At 42.2% G+C, this 18,168-nt stretch overlaps 1 protein-coding gene across 1 annotated transcript; it reads left to right on the top strand.

Moving 5' to 3' along the window:
- Positions 1 to 1,559: 1,559 nt before the first annotated feature.
- oplah (5-oxoprolinase, ATP-hydrolysing) lies at positions 1,560 to 17,119 on the top strand. Its single transcript, XM_083935695.1, has 28 exons — positions 1,560 to 1,652; positions 2,381 to 2,587; positions 3,031 to 3,222; positions 3,601 to 3,715; positions 3,921 to 4,044; positions 5,288 to 5,483; positions 5,699 to 5,864; positions 6,105 to 6,243; positions 7,011 to 7,078; positions 8,506 to 8,698; positions 8,777 to 8,897; positions 9,015 to 9,127; positions 9,218 to 9,388; positions 9,476 to 9,613; positions 9,797 to 9,935; positions 10,176 to 10,288; positions 11,654 to 11,805; positions 11,947 to 12,107; positions 12,216 to 12,317; positions 12,424 to 12,598; positions 13,817 to 14,001; positions 14,083 to 14,229; positions 14,321 to 14,455; positions 14,601 to 14,750; positions 15,320 to 15,477; positions 15,580 to 15,740; positions 15,872 to 15,969; positions 16,368 to 17,119. Exons 2-28 carry the CDS (start codon positions 2,417 to 2,419, stop codon positions 16,518 to 16,520), a joined length of 3,936 nt encoding a protein of 1,311 aa, XP_083791821.1. The 5' UTR covers positions 1,560 to 1,652; positions 2,381 to 2,416; the 3' UTR covers positions 16,521 to 17,119.
- The last annotated feature ends 1,049 nt before the right edge of the window (positions 17,120 to 18,168 follow it).

An 18,168-nucleotide genomic window follows, 5' to 3' on the forward strand; every position in this document is an offset into this window, starting at 1 on the left:
ATATTGGAATCAATTTGTGGAAGATATGGCATGGAAGAAGGTCAGGCTTCTAATTGATACTTAATCACCAATAAAGTTAAGGAAATGTCTTTTAAACACAGTCACAAATTCTACCCAGCTTAAATCTATGATTAGAATATATTTAAGAGAGGCATTTATGTGAATTGTAGTTGTCCAGAAACAATTTTTGTTTTAATTTTGGCATTGCCCAAAATGTTCTTTACTGAAAAAAATGTTTCAATAATGAGAATATTGATGAGAGTTCTGTGATGCTTTGGAGGAATGTGTTGTTTATCTTATTGTTATAATGGATAAATCCCATATCAGCTAAGAAAGCACGCCTTTATTGCCGTTATCAATAAGTTCAAACAATAATACATTCATTCAATTCAACAATCTTAAACAAAAAGCGATTCAAACTGTAACAGCTTGTACAGGGCTGCATTTTTTTTCTATGAAACGTTTTCTTTGTCTTTCTCTGCTTTTCCTTTTCTTTATTATATGTTCTCTTTTTCATGTTTTGTACTTACAAGAATTTGTGTGAGAGGGCCCATCTCATGAAGCGTGTTGTCTTGTGACTGCTCTTGAAAAGGGCAAAAAACAACAACTTTACGCTTGGAAAAATGAGGAATGGGATGGACCCAGAAAAGTGCTGTGTAGTAATGTCATTTTGAGTATACTAACTTAAATTAAAATTGGGTTAAAATAGTAAAAATAAATAAAAAGCAGCCCCTCCTCATTGCAATATTTGTGATTTAGATCATTTAACGGTTGAATATGGAGAATGAGCAGAACACCGCCATCTAGTGTCTCGGAGTCCGTTTGAGCCTGTTTGAACCCAGTATTACAGTAACTGTCAGTCAAACTCAGACTGACAGTTACTGTTAGCCATTTCTGTTAGCCGTTACAGCTAAGTGAAGTTAGCGTACCGATCAAGGAGAAACGTAGCCATTTCAGCGTGTGTTTTAATGCCGTTGAACTGCTTTATCTCAGTCCATGGAGTGAATGCTCGGCCTATATAGACTCATTTTTGCCCGTCTCCGGTCACTCAGCTGCTGGGACAAATAAGCAGCTGCAGGTTTGGCAAAGTCCATTTAACCCAGTGCCAGCCTACAGAAGCTGCACCTAACAACAGACAACCACGGCAACCAGCAATGCCGGACGCTATTGGCTAATACAATGTAAACAGAACGTGACAGAAATTGTCATTGGCATTTTCAAACCTGTCAAAAAAAAATTCAAATATTAATTCAGACTCAATGTATTTTTATGGAATTATTGGTACTGGTATTATTTTGTTTAAAAAATATATAGCTTTAATAAAGATTCTACATATTCAACCTTTAATATGGCAACGTACCTCTGTTAGTATGGCATATTATTTTTTTTAATCGAGTCATTTTTTATTTTATTTTGTCTTATTTTGGCACCTTCAGTCCTCCATTCACTTGCCTTCATAGGGAGCAGACGCCTGTGCGTTTCTCGTTGTGCCACGGTTCTTCGACGCGGGGGCGGAGTTTAACCCCCCGGAAACAGCTCCGACTTCGTGTCGGTTCCGAGACCGACGCAGAGGTGAGAGGAAGACAGTCTGACAGTCACCGGATTATCAGAGATTAACACTCTGCCAGTGCAGCAGCAGCGGCGGCGGACAGGTGAGTAGACGGTTACCGTTACATTGTTCAAAACTCTTCGGCGACGTTGCCTCGGATTTGGATATGCATGCTGCTGCTGCTGCTGCTCCCCTCGGGCAGGCTGTGAAGGCTGGAGTCGGCTGGAGCAACTGCATGCAAAGCTGCTGCAAAGTGACACTTCAAATATTAAGTTTAGAGCTCGATTGCATTGAGGCAGTGCAGCTTTCTTCCCTGTGTTGGGACTTTATGGAGGCCTTATCATACTTTATGGCATTGACATTGCTGAAGAGTTCCTCTGGGAGTTGCATGTTTTGCAGGTCTTTTTAAATGACATCTATATTTAAAGCAATGTAAAGACTTATTAGCATGTTTAAACTCACAAGGATGACATGTTTTTAAAAAATCGATATTGTCACAAACCAGCTCAAAGTATGGATTTGCGAGTGGAGATTTGTTTTAATGCATTATTTAAACAAACGTGCCTGTTTGAAGCATGATGTGTGCAGGTCAGAATGCACCAAGAGTGTATGAAATGCATTGATGAGTGAGGGTAGTTCAGTTTGAAATGAAACATGGAGATGTGCAGCCTAGGAGAGGGAGAAAGACCTTGGAGGACTGGTTTACATAATCTTGGTGGTGGCTTCATTTTGTGAATGAGCAGGTATCTCAGCTGTTATCAGTATAGAACTACAGAAAGGTTATAATTGCTAATCTCTCCCTCTCTCTTACACCTGACACTCTCCACTTAGTCACAGACCCGAGAGCAGCTCTTCTCTCGCTTCACTATGGCTCAGACTAAGGGGAAATTCGACTTTGCCATCGACCGGGGCGGCACCTTCACAGATGTGTTCGCCCGGCTGCCTGATGGACGAGAGAGAGTCCTGAAACTGCTGTCCCGGGACCCCCAGAACTACAAAGATGCTCCTACTGAGGGGATCCGCAGAGTCCTGGAAGAGGTAACGTGACAAGAGGGGCTGTATACAAACCTTTATGAAATATTAGCAGGCACTTTATTGTTTATATTCTATTCAAACAAAGAGTTTTGTGGAATTATTCTTCACCAAACAAAGTGTGGGCGTTGAGCTCAAGATCTTCAGAGACTTCAAAGACCTCACCATCTTTCCATAAGACCATCAGACACTGTTATAGTAAGAATCTGATTTGAGAAAAAGTTGTTGCCATTAGTTACTAACACAGAAATACATGGGGAACATACACAGGTTGAAAAAATACCAAAATTCTCCTTTAAATGTAATGCTGGTCCCAGTTTTTAGAGATGAGTTATGAGTCTAACTCCAGTCTACATAACGTTAAATAATATATTATTTAACAAATATCATCACAGTTTCTTCTCTGCATTGTCTGTATGACATACATATAAATGTGAATTTATTTGCAGGAAACGGGACGGGCCTTTCCTCGCGAGCAGCCCGTAGACACCTCTCTTATTGGCTGGATCAGAATGGGCACAACAGTGGCAACCAACGCGCTCCTGGAGAGAGAGGGAGAAAGGACGGCGCTCATGGTCACACGGGGCTTCAAGGACTTGTTGCACATTGGCACGCAGGCCAGGCCAAAGCTGTTTGATTTGGTTTGTGAAGCTTGTTTTTTTCCCAACACATGAATATGTATCTACTTTTCAAATTAAAAGGTAAAAACGATTGTGCGAGTAGCCTGGGTACAGCTCTTGTGTCAAGCACAAGGTTACACAAGACATTATTCTATGGTACAGAAAGAGGGGGCAGGTCTTGGAGTTTGCCCCCCAGATCAGATGTACCATTAATGGTTTAAATGGTCACTTATCTCTGAAGCTGAGAGAACAAGTTGTCTAAAACCCAACCTTCTGATTGCATTCAATCTTATCTGTACATTACTGTTGGTAAAATGTTCCTCTTGCTAATACACCTGCTTTTTATCCGCACGCCTTACACGTGTTTGTGTTTGTGTGCACGCGCATGTGTGTGTATAGGAGGTAGCGGTGCCTGAAGTGCTGTACGAAGAGGTAATAGAGGTGGATGAGCGAGTTGTTCTCAGGCAAGATGAGTGCCAGCTGCCCAGAAAAGATCCCAAACTCATTGTCACAGGTGCGAAACAACTACGTTCCCGCGCTGTTGTTGTACTACCTCCACTACACTTTTCCATTTGTTATGGACGAGAATAGGACAGTATCCTGTATTGTTTTGGTTGTAAATGTAGGAATGTGACCTCCTACTTGCACACGCATGAGAACATTGCCTGAATGCTTTCCATAATTTGAAAAAACTGTGCGTGTGTGCTGGTGTCTCTCAGGCAGTACAGGAGATTCCCTGGAGGTCTGGAGGGAGCTGGATCTGCAGCGAGTGGAAAAAGACCTCAGGGGAGTTCTGTCCCGCGGGATCACCAGTCTGGCTGTCCTTCTGCTGCACTCATACACGTCAGTAGTGCATCTTGTACCTTTAACCATGGAGGCATGTTTTCTCAAGATCCTAATCTGATGTGTCCTTTTTCTTTGATTTAACTTTCTCTCCTTCCCAGGCCTTTACTTCAAGCCAAGATTTTTCCTGTAACCTTCCAGCTACTTGCTTTCTATTTCTCCTTTGACACTGTATACTCTTGCTCTGAGTCTCCCTGTCTCTGTGGGAGTAGTGGTGTATGTACACTGTACATGCAGATTTGGTATGTACACTGTCTGGTGTCCGATAGCCTGTTTCTATTGTATGTGTATCTTGTGTGGTTTACTGGGTGAAAGTTCATTTTTTTCCCCCCTTTCCCATTTCTTCTCACTCAAGTTCACGTCTGCACTTATGCATATTTCAGAAGCCATTCACACAATGTTTGTCCCTGTAGCTCAAAGTGATCGACTTAGACTTCTCTTTGTTGATCCCTTTTGGGATGACTCTTGCAAGGAAATTAGATTTCCAGTAGCTTACACAACACAAGGAGATATAAAAGATACAGTGTAAGATGAACATAAATAAATTTGATAGCTAAATATGGAAAGTAGAGATAAAAAATACAGATAGAATCAAATTTATGGAAAATGAAATCAAATAAGATAGGATATTAATTGCACAGTGAGTGAGTGAGTGACTACCTCCTTCCCTTCTTTCCTCTTTACCCTATTTACCCCCCCGAGCTAGGAGTTGTAGAGAATGATGGCATGAGGGATAAAGGAGTTCTTGAGTCTGATGGTCCTACACTACATTTTCAGGTTCATTCTTGTGTGTTGGGTTTCTCCTAGAACATGTTTACATGCTTTAATGTTCAAAAACCACATTTTTTTTTCATACTCTCTGTTGTATATATATGTATTCACCCTCTGTCTGAAATGCTCAGTTTTAGCACCTGTCTCTTTAAGCTCCCCTCCTGAAAAAAGCCACTCCCCTCTACGCTGTCATTGCAGCCGGGGAGTGACTGTAACGGCCCTGTAGCGGCACTTTTTACCTATATACTGTATAGTTGTGACATCACAACCGTACAGAAGTCCTGACGGCTCATTTAAAGACGCAGTTTCTGAATACAGCACCTCTATGTGCTTTATAAAGACATGGAAATATCACTTCTTACAATATAGGACCTTTAATAAATAAGGCAAACTGAATAGACTGTAGATCAGCTGTAAAAGAGCTCTGTGTTTGACTTGCACTCCTCTCCCTGTCTCTCTCTCTTTCTTTAAGATGGTCTGATCATGAGAAAGCAGTGGGCGCCCTCGCACGTCGCCTGGGCTTCACCCAGGTATCTCTGTCCAGTGAGGTCATGCCCATGGTGCGGGCAGTGCCTCGGGGTTACACCGTCTGTGCCGACGCCTACCTCACACCAAAAATTCATCAATACTTGAAAGGCTTTACCTCTGGGTTCAAGGGTGGCCTGAAGGTGTGTTTCTCAGTATATGTGTTCTTCTTTGTTTTTGTCTTGATACTTAATACCACATTTTCTTTCATAAAGTGTACCGCAGAGGTATAAATCAGGTCACCCATGGCCTCCACCCTACAGATCACAAGCAGGATTTCAGTGACTTGGTGAAGACACGCTATTTCATCTGAACATTGAAATGATCTCCTTCCGTTCTTTTTTCCCTCTGTCCTCAGGATGTGGATGTCCTGTTCATGCAGTCGGATGGCGGTCTGACTCCCATGGAGCAGTTCTGTGGTTCACGTGCTGTTCTGTCTGGCCCAGCGGGGGGTGTTGTGGGATACGCCATCACTTCATACAGTGAAACAGAGAAAAAACCTGTGATTGGCTTTGACATGGGTGGTGAGTAAAGGGAATGCTGAGGAATAAGTATGAGAGGCGCTTGTCGCACAATGTACTGGGCATCTAACCTGAGACTGACTTTAATGTACAAGTGCTGCAAATGGTACAGTATTAAGCGCGTAGATGAATTACTTAATTCAAGTAAATGGGGGGAAAATCTTTTTTTGTGTTTGCTACAGGAGAAATGTTCACTTTTACAGCTTGTCTTCATGACTGCCTCTGTCCTGTATTTCTCTTTAGGAACATCCACTGACGTAAGTCGGTATGCTGGCCAGTATGAACACGTGTTTGAGGCTACAACAGCAGGAGTCACCCTGCAGGCACCTCAGCTGGACATCAACACTGTGGCTGCAGGCGGAGGATCACGACTCTTCTTCAGGTCTGTTAGGCGGTCGTCAGTCTTGACTTTTTCATATACATATTTGTATGTGACTTGGAAATCAGAGATTGTTTACAGGTCTTGGTATACTACTAGATGTATATTGTAAAAAAATACATTATCTCTTTTTTAAATTGTCCAACTTGAGTTTGACAATGTTGTAGGAGGGCAATGCTATAGCGGTGAAGTACTTTTTTAAACAAGACATCACGATTGGCCAACCGGCTCTTCAGAACAAGTTGTAAAAACTGATCTGGACTGAAGTTCACATTGACATGATGCAGTCCATCTGTGGAAAAAAAACTATTTTGTACATGTGCAAATACAAACAGGGGGAATCCAAAGTTGTTGTTTTTTTCTGGTCAAGACTGGATGCAGAGTGATGGAAGAAGTGCATTGAAATGAAAGATTAAAGCGTTGCTACAGGTTTGCTCTTCACAGATTATCTTGTAGTTGTTAATAATGACCTCTTACAGTGATTCATACTATATAACATAAACTGTGATGCACAAATGGGTAACAGCTAAATATCTGCATGGGTGTTTATTGAGTCGATCACTTTTGCCGGAAGTGTTAAAGCTTTGAAAGTTTGAGGCTTGATGTGGTATTTGTAGTCTGGCCATGGCCATCTCACATTTACAGTATGATGCTCTTTCTGTTTGTCTGCACCCATGTCTGGTTTTTGCTTTGATTTCAGAATATATCAAGATTTTATTTCAAGCTTTTTTAGGCTAGTTACGTGACCTCTTCCTTGTCTTCCCTCTCAGATCGGGGATGTTTGTGGTCGGACCAGAGTCGGCGGGTGCACATCCAGGACCAGCCTGTTACAGAAAAGGTGACAAAATCTCTCTGTTTCCCTTTTTTTGTTTCTGTTTTAACCGTACCAGTTTCTCTCAAAGCATTGTTATAAGTGATTTATTCTTTCCACAGCTTCGGAAATGGTAAACTATACATTTCTAGGTTGCTTTCCTAACCTCACGCACACACACACACACACACACACACACACACACACACACACACACACACACACACACACACACACACACACACACACACAGCTGGGATTTCTGTGTTCTCATGTTCTCTTCCTTTTCCCCCTTCTCTGGATTTATAATCTGGTTTGGCTGCATTCTGCTCCAAGTTTTAGATGATATAACTAACGCCTGCCTCATAGTTCTCTGTTGGAACTGTGGTGTTTTAGCTCCATTTTCATACATTATCATTATCTCCAGTGCTTTCACAGGTCTCACATAACTGCACAACATATGTTAATGTTGATCATATCTCGTTAACATTTATGTTAATTTCACTTGAAAAACAAAGATACCAGCGATGTGGAAACATTCTACCATTGTCCCTATCGCTAAATGACTTCAGGCCTGTGGCCCTTAAGTCGTTGGTTTTGAGAGGATTATAAAAACAGGTTGTCTTACAGTAGAAGAGGGGTAAAACCTGTATCATCACCTTAAGGGTCCGTTGACTAATGCCAGGCTTCTCTTTGTAAACTTGTTCTGGAATTTAAATACCAGTCAGCCACACTTGCTTGCAGAGAAACGTCTTTTTAATTCGAATAGACTTTTTGACCGACCTAAAACCAAGGACATGATCATTGTCTGCACCCAACCCAATACTAACAGATGTTAAGGGGAATTAAATCGATCTGGTGGAAAGACACAAGTATTTAGGTGCCATGTTTGACAGTAAATTGAGCTTCCAACCAAATGTAGATGCAATCTCTAAACACGTCTGTGCTACTTAGAAAAATGAACTCCTATAATGTGTGAAATACAATGAGGACTCTGTTTTACAAACGTTTCAGTCAGTGATTGATATCCGTCCGTAATGTGGCAGGATTTGGGAACTTAAACCTGGCCAATAAGACTTGTCTTGTCCAGCAAAGTTATGGGAGTGTCTTTTTTGATGTGTTTGCACAGATATTAATAGCCTGAATTTGCATTTGTTATCTTGGCACCTGAGCACTTTATTTACTTTGATTTTTTGTTGTTTGTTTTTCACCTGCCTTCATCTGAAGCGATCTCACTGTTTGCACTATTTATCGGTGTGATCCGTCTACATTGTTGCACTAGGCGATTGATGTTTATTTATGTTAAATGGGTTTGACACCTAATTTTACCCTGTTGGAATAAAAAAGTTTGACACAAAATACAAGACTAAAACACCTAGTGCATGTACAGCAGCATGAATGAATGAAAGAAAGAAATGAAAGCCTTATATTGATTACCTGTGTGATTTTCCTAGGCGGCCCTCTGACTGTCACTGATGCTAACTTAGCCCTGGGTCGACTCCTCCCTTCCTTCTTCCCAAAGATCTTCGGTCCGGGGGAGAATGAACCGCTGTCATTGGAAGAAACCATGAAGCATTTCCATCATCTGAGCCAGGAGATCAACCTCTTCCTGTCTTCTAACCAATCACAGGCACTGATATTTACTGAGTGTCATCTCTTACTAATTCTGCAAGGTGAGTGTTAACGATGAGGCTAAAATATTTTACTTTTTAATTCGCAGGTTAGCACAAACGGGGCCAACCACTCAGACAACAACTCGTCACAGATGAGCGTGGAGGAGGTTGCTATGGGATTCATTCGCGTTGCAAATGAAGCCATGTGCCGGCCAATCCGAGCTCTGACACAGGTATTTTAAGGTCTTAGCTCCAGCTTGGTAAATAGTTAACGCTGAATGCGTCAAACATTTAAAATCATGTTGTTGTTTTTTCTTTCTCTCACTCCCACCCCCCCCATACCCCCAAAGGCTAAGGGCCATGATACATCTCAGCATGTGTTGGCATGTTTTGGGGGTGCAGGTGGCCAACATGCCTGTGCTATCGCCCGAGCCCTGGGGATGAAGACTGTCTTCATACACAAGTATGGGAGATAAGTTCTGTTTGTTTGTTTGAGAGTGACTGAGAGAGAGAGTCGCACTCATGTTCAATATGTTTGGCTTGTGTGTTGCAGATACAGCGGCGTGCTGTCGGCCTACGGTCTGGCTCTAGCTGACGTGGTGGAGGAGGTGCAGGAGCCGTGCTCGCTGACGTACGAACAGGGCGCTTTCGGCGAGCTCGATCGGAGGGTGGAGCAGCTCTCGAAACGCTGTCAGGATACTCTCTGTGCGCGCGGATTCACCTGGTCAGCACCCGCAAACGCTACACGGTTTGGGGTTAACTTCAAGTAACAATACAATGATTGCGCCGTGTGTTTCTTGTCCTTCTTCAGCAGCCAGATAACCACTGAGGTTTTCCTTCACCTGCGATACAAGGGCACCGACTGCGCTCTCATGGTTACCGCCGCCGGTTACCCCAGCAACGCCCAGTCCTGCTTAGCTGGAGACTTCCGCAGTGCCTTCACCAAGCGGTTAGCTCTTTGTTCGCTCGTCCGCTCAATGATTTGTCAGTTTATTCATGTTCACGCACACACCATCGAGTTAATGTGTCATTTTTCCAATAGGAGTTAGGTTTTTGAGCTATTTGTTTACACTACTACTGGCTTCTATTGCTCCTCTAACCTTAACCACTCCACATGTCTTCCCTTTTTTAGTTATCTGAAGGAGTTTGGATTCACGATCCCAGACAGACCCATCATGGTTGATGACATCAGAGTGAGGGGTTGTGGGAAATCCGGTATCAAATCAGTGAATAAAACAAAGATGGGTTGCGGACAGGCCAAAGCAGTCACGGTACACAGACACTCTAATACACACTTACAGCTGAAAGTCTCACACACATGTAACACAGACACACTCTCATAACTATTGTGAATAAAAATAATGGATCCATCTTTCCCTATTTTTCACAAACATTGTACATTTGATAGATAACAAACCAATGAAAACATTTGAGTGTATTAGCTTTCAAAGTAGCTTTTTGGCCTGAAAGCAGCTACTTTGTGGCAATTGTATCTCTCCTCTGCTTTGTAGATGACCAAGTGTTACTTTGAGGGAGGTTACCTGGACACCAGCGTGTATCTATGGGAGGAGCTGCCATGTGGTCACAGCATCCAGGGACCAGCCATAATCATTGACAAAAACAGGCAGGCATATCCTCCTTACTGTTATAATGAAGCCTTTTTTCTAGAGATGTGCCGAGCCGATCCTGAGTATCCGTGTCAGGGAATATTTTTTGGTACCAGCTTAAAGAAAACCCATCATAATTAGATTTTTTTTTTTTTTTTTTGCTGAACTCTACTGTTTGGAGTATTTTTATAGCCTCAACAACTCCAATAGTGAGAAATCACCTCTAACTGATCACTTCACATCAATTTCAGGCGTCACATTCTCTTAGTTCAACTTTGAGTCATATTATATCAATAATTTTAGCCTGTAAATGTAATCATTTTGAATCAAGGTCTTTATTTATCACGTGCACGAAGCGAAGCAGTCGTTGGCAATGAACATCTTAGGTCTCAGACTCCTTCCAACGATGCAAATAAAATATGTATGAGAACGAAAAGGAAGATCATGACGTTGAAAACCCTATAATTTGAATGTGGTGCTTTCAATGTTTGAAAAGAGTTTAGGTTTTGAATAAAGTGCTCGAAACTAGAAATTTAAGTTATGCAGGATGCCAAGTCTTCTTGCAACTTTGCCCTCCTTTTGATTTGTCACAGTTCTGTAGAACAACGACAAGGAACATCGTTTTTGTTGTTCATAGCACAATAACAAAGAATTTAATGTGACAAAGAAGTGCAATAATCAGTATTCTGTATATACTGTATGTGCTGTATACAAACATGTAATTTACCACAGCTGTAAGGGGCTGGAAAAACATGAAAATGCACCTTGCAATGCTTGAAAGTGCTTGAATTTGACTTTGGAAAGGGTGTAGAAACCTTCCGATAAAATATAACATAATAAAATAATGTAAATTTAACAGTGAGCAACAGAATATACTAAGTTTAAACAGGAATTTAGTGAATGCCTGTGCATGAGTTATATATATATATACCTGTAAATACAGACATAAGCAGGAATATAATACATCTACTGTAAGCATCATAAAATACAGTATATGAATATATATTTATATATAAGGTAGAGGTGAAAACAGCTGTACAACAGGATATAAAAATGGAAAAGAATCAGGGCCTTCAGTATTTTTGAACAAAAAAATAAGGCGTGTCAAACGTACTCTCTTTAAAGTCAGGATATTTAAATATGGTAAAATAAGGCATTTGAATTTCAAGAATAGTTTCAAAGGCTTTAAATAGAGTTTTTGTTGCTTCATTCCTGGATGTGTGGACACACACTCTGATACTTCCACTCTACTTTTTTTCACTTTTCTGGGTTGAGCTGAAATGAATTTGAGTCTTTAAAATGCTTCAAAATGCTTTGATGCCTGTATTTACGCCGTCTAAACATCTGTGCTTGTATAAATGTCCCTTTTTTCCTGAACTCAGCACCATCCTGGTGGAGCCGTGCTGTGAGGCCCGTCTGACAGAAGGGGGCGATGTTTGCATGACTGTAGGCTCTGACCCTCACTGCGCCCTTGGCACTGAGCTCAACACTGTGCAGCTCTCCATCTTCTCCCACCGCTTCATGAGCATAGCAGGTACACCAACAGAGGGGAGCAGATGGAGAGGAGAGAATGAGGAGAGACTGAAAGTTTTTTTTAAGGGATGAAATTAAGAGAATGAAGCCATACAACAAGGGGCTGGCTCAGTTTTGTTCCACTTCTGCTCTTCCTCTACAGAACAGATGGGTAGAGTTCTCCAGAGAACCTCCATCTCCACCAACATCAAGGAACGTCTCGACTTCTCCTGTGCTGTGTTCGGACCAGACGGCGGTTTAGTGTCCAATGCACCCCACATCCCTGTCCACCTGGGGGCGATGCAAGAGACCGTCCAGTACCAGGTGTGGGAAGTGTACCCCCTGTGTGTTTCTGAGTTTAAACTCCAGAAACACTAAAGAATGAATGCCCCATTGTGACTCAAAGGATGTTTCTTTTTCTTCTCTGTGCAGATCAAAGCAATGGGGAACAAGCTGAAAGAAGGCGACGTGATTCTGAGTAACCACCCGTGTGCCGGGGGCAGCCACCTCCCTGACCTCACAGTCATCACACCGGTCTGTCTGTCCAGCTTTTTTTTGTGTCTGCGTCCTTACTCGCCTCATTATCAATCCTTTTTGTTTCACTACATACCTCTATGTCCCACTCTTTTTTGCCCTCCAGGTGTTTATGAAAGGGTTGAGCAGCCCAGTGTTCTTCGTAGCCAGCAGGGGGCACCACGCTGATATCGGAGGCATCACTCCGGGCTCCATGCCCCCACACTCCACCTCCCTGCAGCAGGAGGGGGCTGTCTTCACTTCCTTCAAACTCGTCACTGGTGGTGTGTTCCAGGAGGAGGGTAAGACAGGAGGAGGTGAACCAAGAATGAACGAGATGAAAGGAAGGAACAGAGATTACACAGTGCTGTATCTTGTCCACAAGTCTCGATAAAGAATCAGTGACTTTGCGTACCGTAGGGAAATACAAATAACTAATACTTAACGTTACTAACTTCCATTTTCCAGCTTATTTGAGATAGGTACTACATCATGTGAGTGCAGGTGGGTGTTGCATTACCCATCTTGCACAAAGTTAACTTCTCTGAGATTACTTTTTGTGCACATTTAAATGAATGCTGGAGATCACGCAAATCATTTTTTCTTAAAGTCAAAAACATTCAAATGTATCGATCTGGTGGAATTAAACACAGCAAGCAATAAGTTTCAAAGCAAGAAATAATTTATTACCAGGGAATACTCAATAAAGAACAGTGTTGCAGTATAATCTGAGGGGTAAATTCAATTTAAAACCAGTAATAACACATACAATAATGAAAAGTTTTTGTAGTTTAATCCTGGGGTTGAGGCTGTGGAACAGTGTGAGTGTGGTTTTGAAACATATAAGGAAGGGATTTTCATGACTTACAGAGAGGAAGGAGGACGCTGAAAAACCCTGGGCGTAATACAGAGTACTATTTATCATTTGCCTTATTTATCCTTTTTTTATTCGTTATATTATATGATGATGATGATGGTCCATGGGAGCGCATACGCTTGGACGTAGTAGTCTGAATGGGGAAATGTATGTATTAACATGTTCATGCATCAAATGGGCAATAGGGCTAAACATTACATTATGGAATGGATTAAAAATGGAAGTCAATACATGATGAATGATAATGATTAATGATATTGTGGAAAAGGGGTCATGTTAAATAAGTATATACTTCTTACTACTCCTTTCCAGACATGTTAAATTAGTCATATATTTTGTTGGTTTATTACTTTGTTTGGTTTATTTATTTACAAAAAATCTTGCTCTTTTTTAAATAACTCTATTCGCCTTTCTTTTTTTTCTTTTCTTATAGTTGCAATAAAAAAAGTGTCAGGGAGGTCTGAAATCAATATGAAAAGTTAGTGTTTGGGGAAATAATCAGCAGAAATCTTGAGTACATGTTAAAGCGTGCAAAACTACAAACGCATGGTTCTGTAAGGAGAGCTAGCAAACAGTTGTGTCAGTCTTATTTAACACTCTTACTTCCCATAACCCCCCTCTTTACCCTCTGTCTCCATATCAGCTGTTACTGAAGCTCTGATGGCTCCAGCCCAGTACCCAGACTCCTCTGGGACTCGTAATCTCCATGACAACCTGTCAGACCTGCGGGCTCAGGTGGCAGCCAATCGGAGAGGCAGCCAGCTGGTGGGGGAGTTGATTGACAGCTACGGGATAGCTGTGGTCCAGGCCTACATGGGATACATTCAGGTAGCTGTGGCCACAAGTGATAAAAGAAACAACTGTTATTGTGCAAAGCAGTAATGGTAAGTACTGCCGGTATTGTTTCAGAGTAATGCAGAGCTGGCAGTGAGGGACATGCTGAGAGACTTTGCACGTCGTCGACGGCAACAGACTGGCTCCTTGGAGGTGGAGTCTGAAGATTTCATGGATGACGGGACCGCAATCAGACTGCAGGTTCAGATTAATGAGGAAGAGGTGAGCAGGGAGAATCTCTTCATGATAATCTGAACACTTTGTCTCGCGCCATTGAACTGATCGGTTTATATGAAAACCTCCATCACCACAGGGCAGTGCGGTGTTTGACTTCACAGGGACGGGAACAGAGGTTTGGGGGAACTGCAATGCTCCACGCGCCATCACCCTCTCTGCCCTCATCTACTGCCTGCGCTGCATGGTGGGACAGGACATTCCCCTGAATCAGGTGAGCTGCTTTATTCACAGACTTCTGGGCGGGTTTTAAGCAAGTGTTGATTACACGTTACATGTTAGTTTAGTAATTCTTCCTATTAAAGTAATTCAATTCTATATGGTGTGTATTATTTCCTTTTTTTCCCCCCCGTATCCAGGGCTGTCTCGCACCCATCAAAGTCATCATACCCGCAGGCTCAATCCTCCAGCCTTCCCAGAATGCAGCTGTGGTTGGAGGTAATGTACTCACATCCCAGAGGGTGGTTGATGTCATCTTTAGGGCGTTTGAGGTGTGCGCCGCTTCACAGGTGAGAAAAACTGGATTTTTATGTTAAATATTGTAAAAATGTGAGATTTTATTTGTGTCTTCTTTCAAATTCTAAAGCAGGTCGAGGTGCTGTATAAATACTGTTAAAGTTTCGGACCACCCAGTCCAAAGAGAAATGCACACAGCCCCTTATTCAGAAACTGTGCCTTATTAAACAAGCTGTCAAGACTTCTGTACGGTTCTGCTGCAGTGCTTCTTTTAAACAGATCAACTGGACAAACCTTTCAAAATCTCTGTGTTAGGGCTGCACAGTTAATTGCAATTTTATCGGAATCGGAAATATACCATTCTGAATTAAGTATTGTAGTAATGTAGAGATGTCTCAGCCTACAAGTCGTGTTCTGCAGACTTAAAGGAAAGATGAGAATAATGATGCAAAACGATCATTCCCTCCAATATTGTGACTGATGTTCAGATTGTAATATCGGTCCAAACTAATCTTAGTTATTTTCCCTCATATTGTGCAGCCCTACTCTGCGTGCATGTATATGGTGTCATGTATATTCTTTGTGTCATTTGCTTCTTCAATGTCATTCCTCTTTCCATCAGGGCTGCATGAACAACATTTCTTTCGGCAGTGAGAGTGTAGGATACTATGAGACAGTTGCCGGGGGAGCAGGGGCGGGGCCAGGCTGGAATGGGCGAAGCGGAGTTCACAGTCACATGACCAACACCCGCATCACTGACCCTGAGATCCTGGAGAAGAGGTCAGACACGAGTTCAAGCTAGAGTTAAAGAAAATGAAATGTGTTGTGTCCATGATGATAATGTTTTGATCCGTATGTCGCTGCTGTCCGTCTGGTGTTCAGATATCCAGTCATTTTAGAGCAGTTCTCCCTGCGGCCCGGCTCAGGAGGTGCAGGGAAATACTGCGGGGGAGACGGTGTGACGCGGAAACTTCTGTTCAGGAACAACGTGGTTCTGTCTGTACTGACCGAAAGGCGATCCACCCGTCCTTACGGCCTCCAGGGTAAACTCTCACCCTTTGAACCCGCATGCAAATTTTCAGGAAATTTGGTTTTGAATTGAGAGCATTTTGCTGAGTGTCCTCGTTCGGTCTCCTACTGTTTCTGTCCTCTCTAACCTGTCTGTACTGGTTAGGGGGTGAGGACGGTGCAGCAGGGCTGAACCTGCTTCACAGAGCAGACGGACGAGTCCTCAACCTGGGAGCCAAGACCAGCATCAGCCTTCAGCCCGGGGTAAGACTGCATAATGTGCATGTGGGAAGGAAATTCTATCAAGTATCAGCCAAATTGTTATGTTGTATGAACACATATTGTATTGTGATAACAGAATTTATTTAGAAATGTACATCACAATGATTCTGTTATTGTTTTTGTTAATGGGCTTAATTACTTAAGCAGTTTTTAAACGTTCTCCCAAGTCTTCTTGAAATAAGGCACCTAAGAAACCTTTTTTGTAAACTAGCCCGATATTAGATTTCTCATTTTTTTCTTATCAATTACTGAAAGTAATCAGGACATATTGGTTATCCCTTTACATTTTAAAACTGTGATTAGGTAAATGTTTGCATCAACTGAAAGTCAGCTGAATCCACTCTTTGTGCGTGTTTTTGTGTGTGTGTCTCCCTCTACAGGACATGTTCTGCCTCTACACCCCTGGAGGAGGGGGCTACGGAAGAGAGGGGGATGCAAACAGAATACCCCACACCAAGCGCAGGCGTTTGAATGAGACTTTCTCCGAGAGGGGCAGTGTCTTTGAATACCGCATGGCACAAGAGGGAGTGTGAAAAGAAATAAGAAAGAGAGGGAGAGTTAACAGATAAGCCAGAGGAGGAGGAGGAGGAGGAGAAGGAAAGAGGTGGGGAAATAACAGGAACTCAGTCAGAGTGAGAGATGGAAAGATTCTCAAATGATCGAAGGGAGACATGGTGGTAACAACATTATACTATTAGAAATAAAGAAGACACATGTTAAAATACTTTCTACTCGTACCAACAACTATTATTAGTCAACACCACTAAAAGAAATACTTGAATACTACTGTTTTGCAGAATATTCAAAAGACAATGAGGCTTTGCTTACATTAGCAGGCCAAGTGACTGAATAATAAAAGCGCAGGCATCAATCAGATTTGTGTGATGGACACGTGTCGCTCACTGAAATGTAACCTTCCCCTTGTTGAGGAAAATCTGAGTAATCCACAGCAAATTTTACAGTCCAGTTTTCATATAAAACACATCCCAGTGTACATTAAATTATATGGAGAGAATGTAAGGGAAGTATATTGTGTATTTTTGTCCACTGAAATGATTTTAAATGAAAGCCAACCATGCAAAGAAGCTGCTTATCTGTTTTTAAACTGGAACAACTGCTTATCTAACACCACAGTCACCACATGGGTTCTGTTTTTTGTTTTTGTAACAGGACAGACAAATAAATCCCATTTCTACTCATTAGTCTGTCCTCTTTTTCTTTACGGTTCCTTTCAAAGAAAACCTGTAGTTCTGCGTAACCTTTTTGAGTGTATAAAAGGAGTAATGCTTTAGAGAGTATGTAGGAATTATGTGAAATGGCTGCAGAGATTTATCAAATCCTATTGAGAATTTCACAATGTAGCCGTTGTGTGCCATTACTTTTTAGCTCTTTGTTAAAGGGTTGTTTGGTTATGCTGCTCATCAACATTGATTTGGCTCATTCAACGATACTTCATCATGTTGCTGAATGCAGAAGATGATTTAAATGATGCTCTGCTGCCTCAGAGTGTTTTCGGACAGGGACTTGCAACAGCTAACACACACAAACAAGGCCCAGTGTGGCTGCCTACGACTATGTGTAAATTCATGAGAGGAATTGTTGAGATGCATCCCAGATTGTTTTTGGGGGAGGGGGGGGCATGTCCCTGTTTAAGTGGCGTCCCCTCCTCCCAAACATTTGGTCAGGAATGATCAGGGAGAAGAAGAGGAAGGATGGTGAGGGAGTGCAGGCATGCGTAGGCGGCTGATAAAGAGATAGCGGTCTCAGCAGTGGAAGCAGCAGGAGGCTGACGGCTGCTGGACTGGTGATGTAAATCAGCTGTGTGTGTGTGCGTGTGTTTGCGTGCGTGCGTGCGTGCGTGCGTGCGTGCGTGCGTGCGTGCGTGCGTGTGTGTGTGTGTGTGTGAGAGAGAGAGACCTGGAAGCTCCAATACAGATGCCCCTGACTGTGGATCAAATATAGTTTTTCTTGTTTATAGATCACAATTCATGTGGTAAAACTATCGTACTGAGAGGATTTAAGACCCCCGTACGTTTGCCAGGGGCAGTGTCCCCATCTTTTCATCTACAAGCGTGAATCAAGAGAAAGTCCTTGTCTGTGAAATTAAATATCCACAGTTAAATCAAACATTATGTGAAACACAAAGTTAGCAACACTCTCATCAGCCAGTCTGAAAACGGA

Source organism: Echiichthys vipera (assembly GCF_963691815.1).
Source record: "Echiichthys vipera genome assembly, chromosome: 21".
Classification (NCBI taxonomy): Eukaryota; Metazoa; Chordata; class Actinopteri; order Perciformes; family Trachinidae; genus Echiichthys; species Echiichthys vipera.

Coding starts and splice junctions, on each gene's coding strand:
- oplah (XM_083935695.1), top strand. CDS start 2,417: ATGGCTCAGACTAAGGGGAAATTCGACTTTGCCATCGACCGGGGCGGC. Junction 6,244..7,010: donor GGATCACGACTCTTCTTCAG/GTCTGTTAGGCG, acceptor CTTCCCTCTCAG/ATCGGGGATGTTTGTGGTCG. Junction 14,751..15,319: donor AGGTGTGCGCCGCTTCACAG/GTGAGAAAAACT, acceptor TCTTTCCATCAG/GGCTGCATGAACAACATTTC.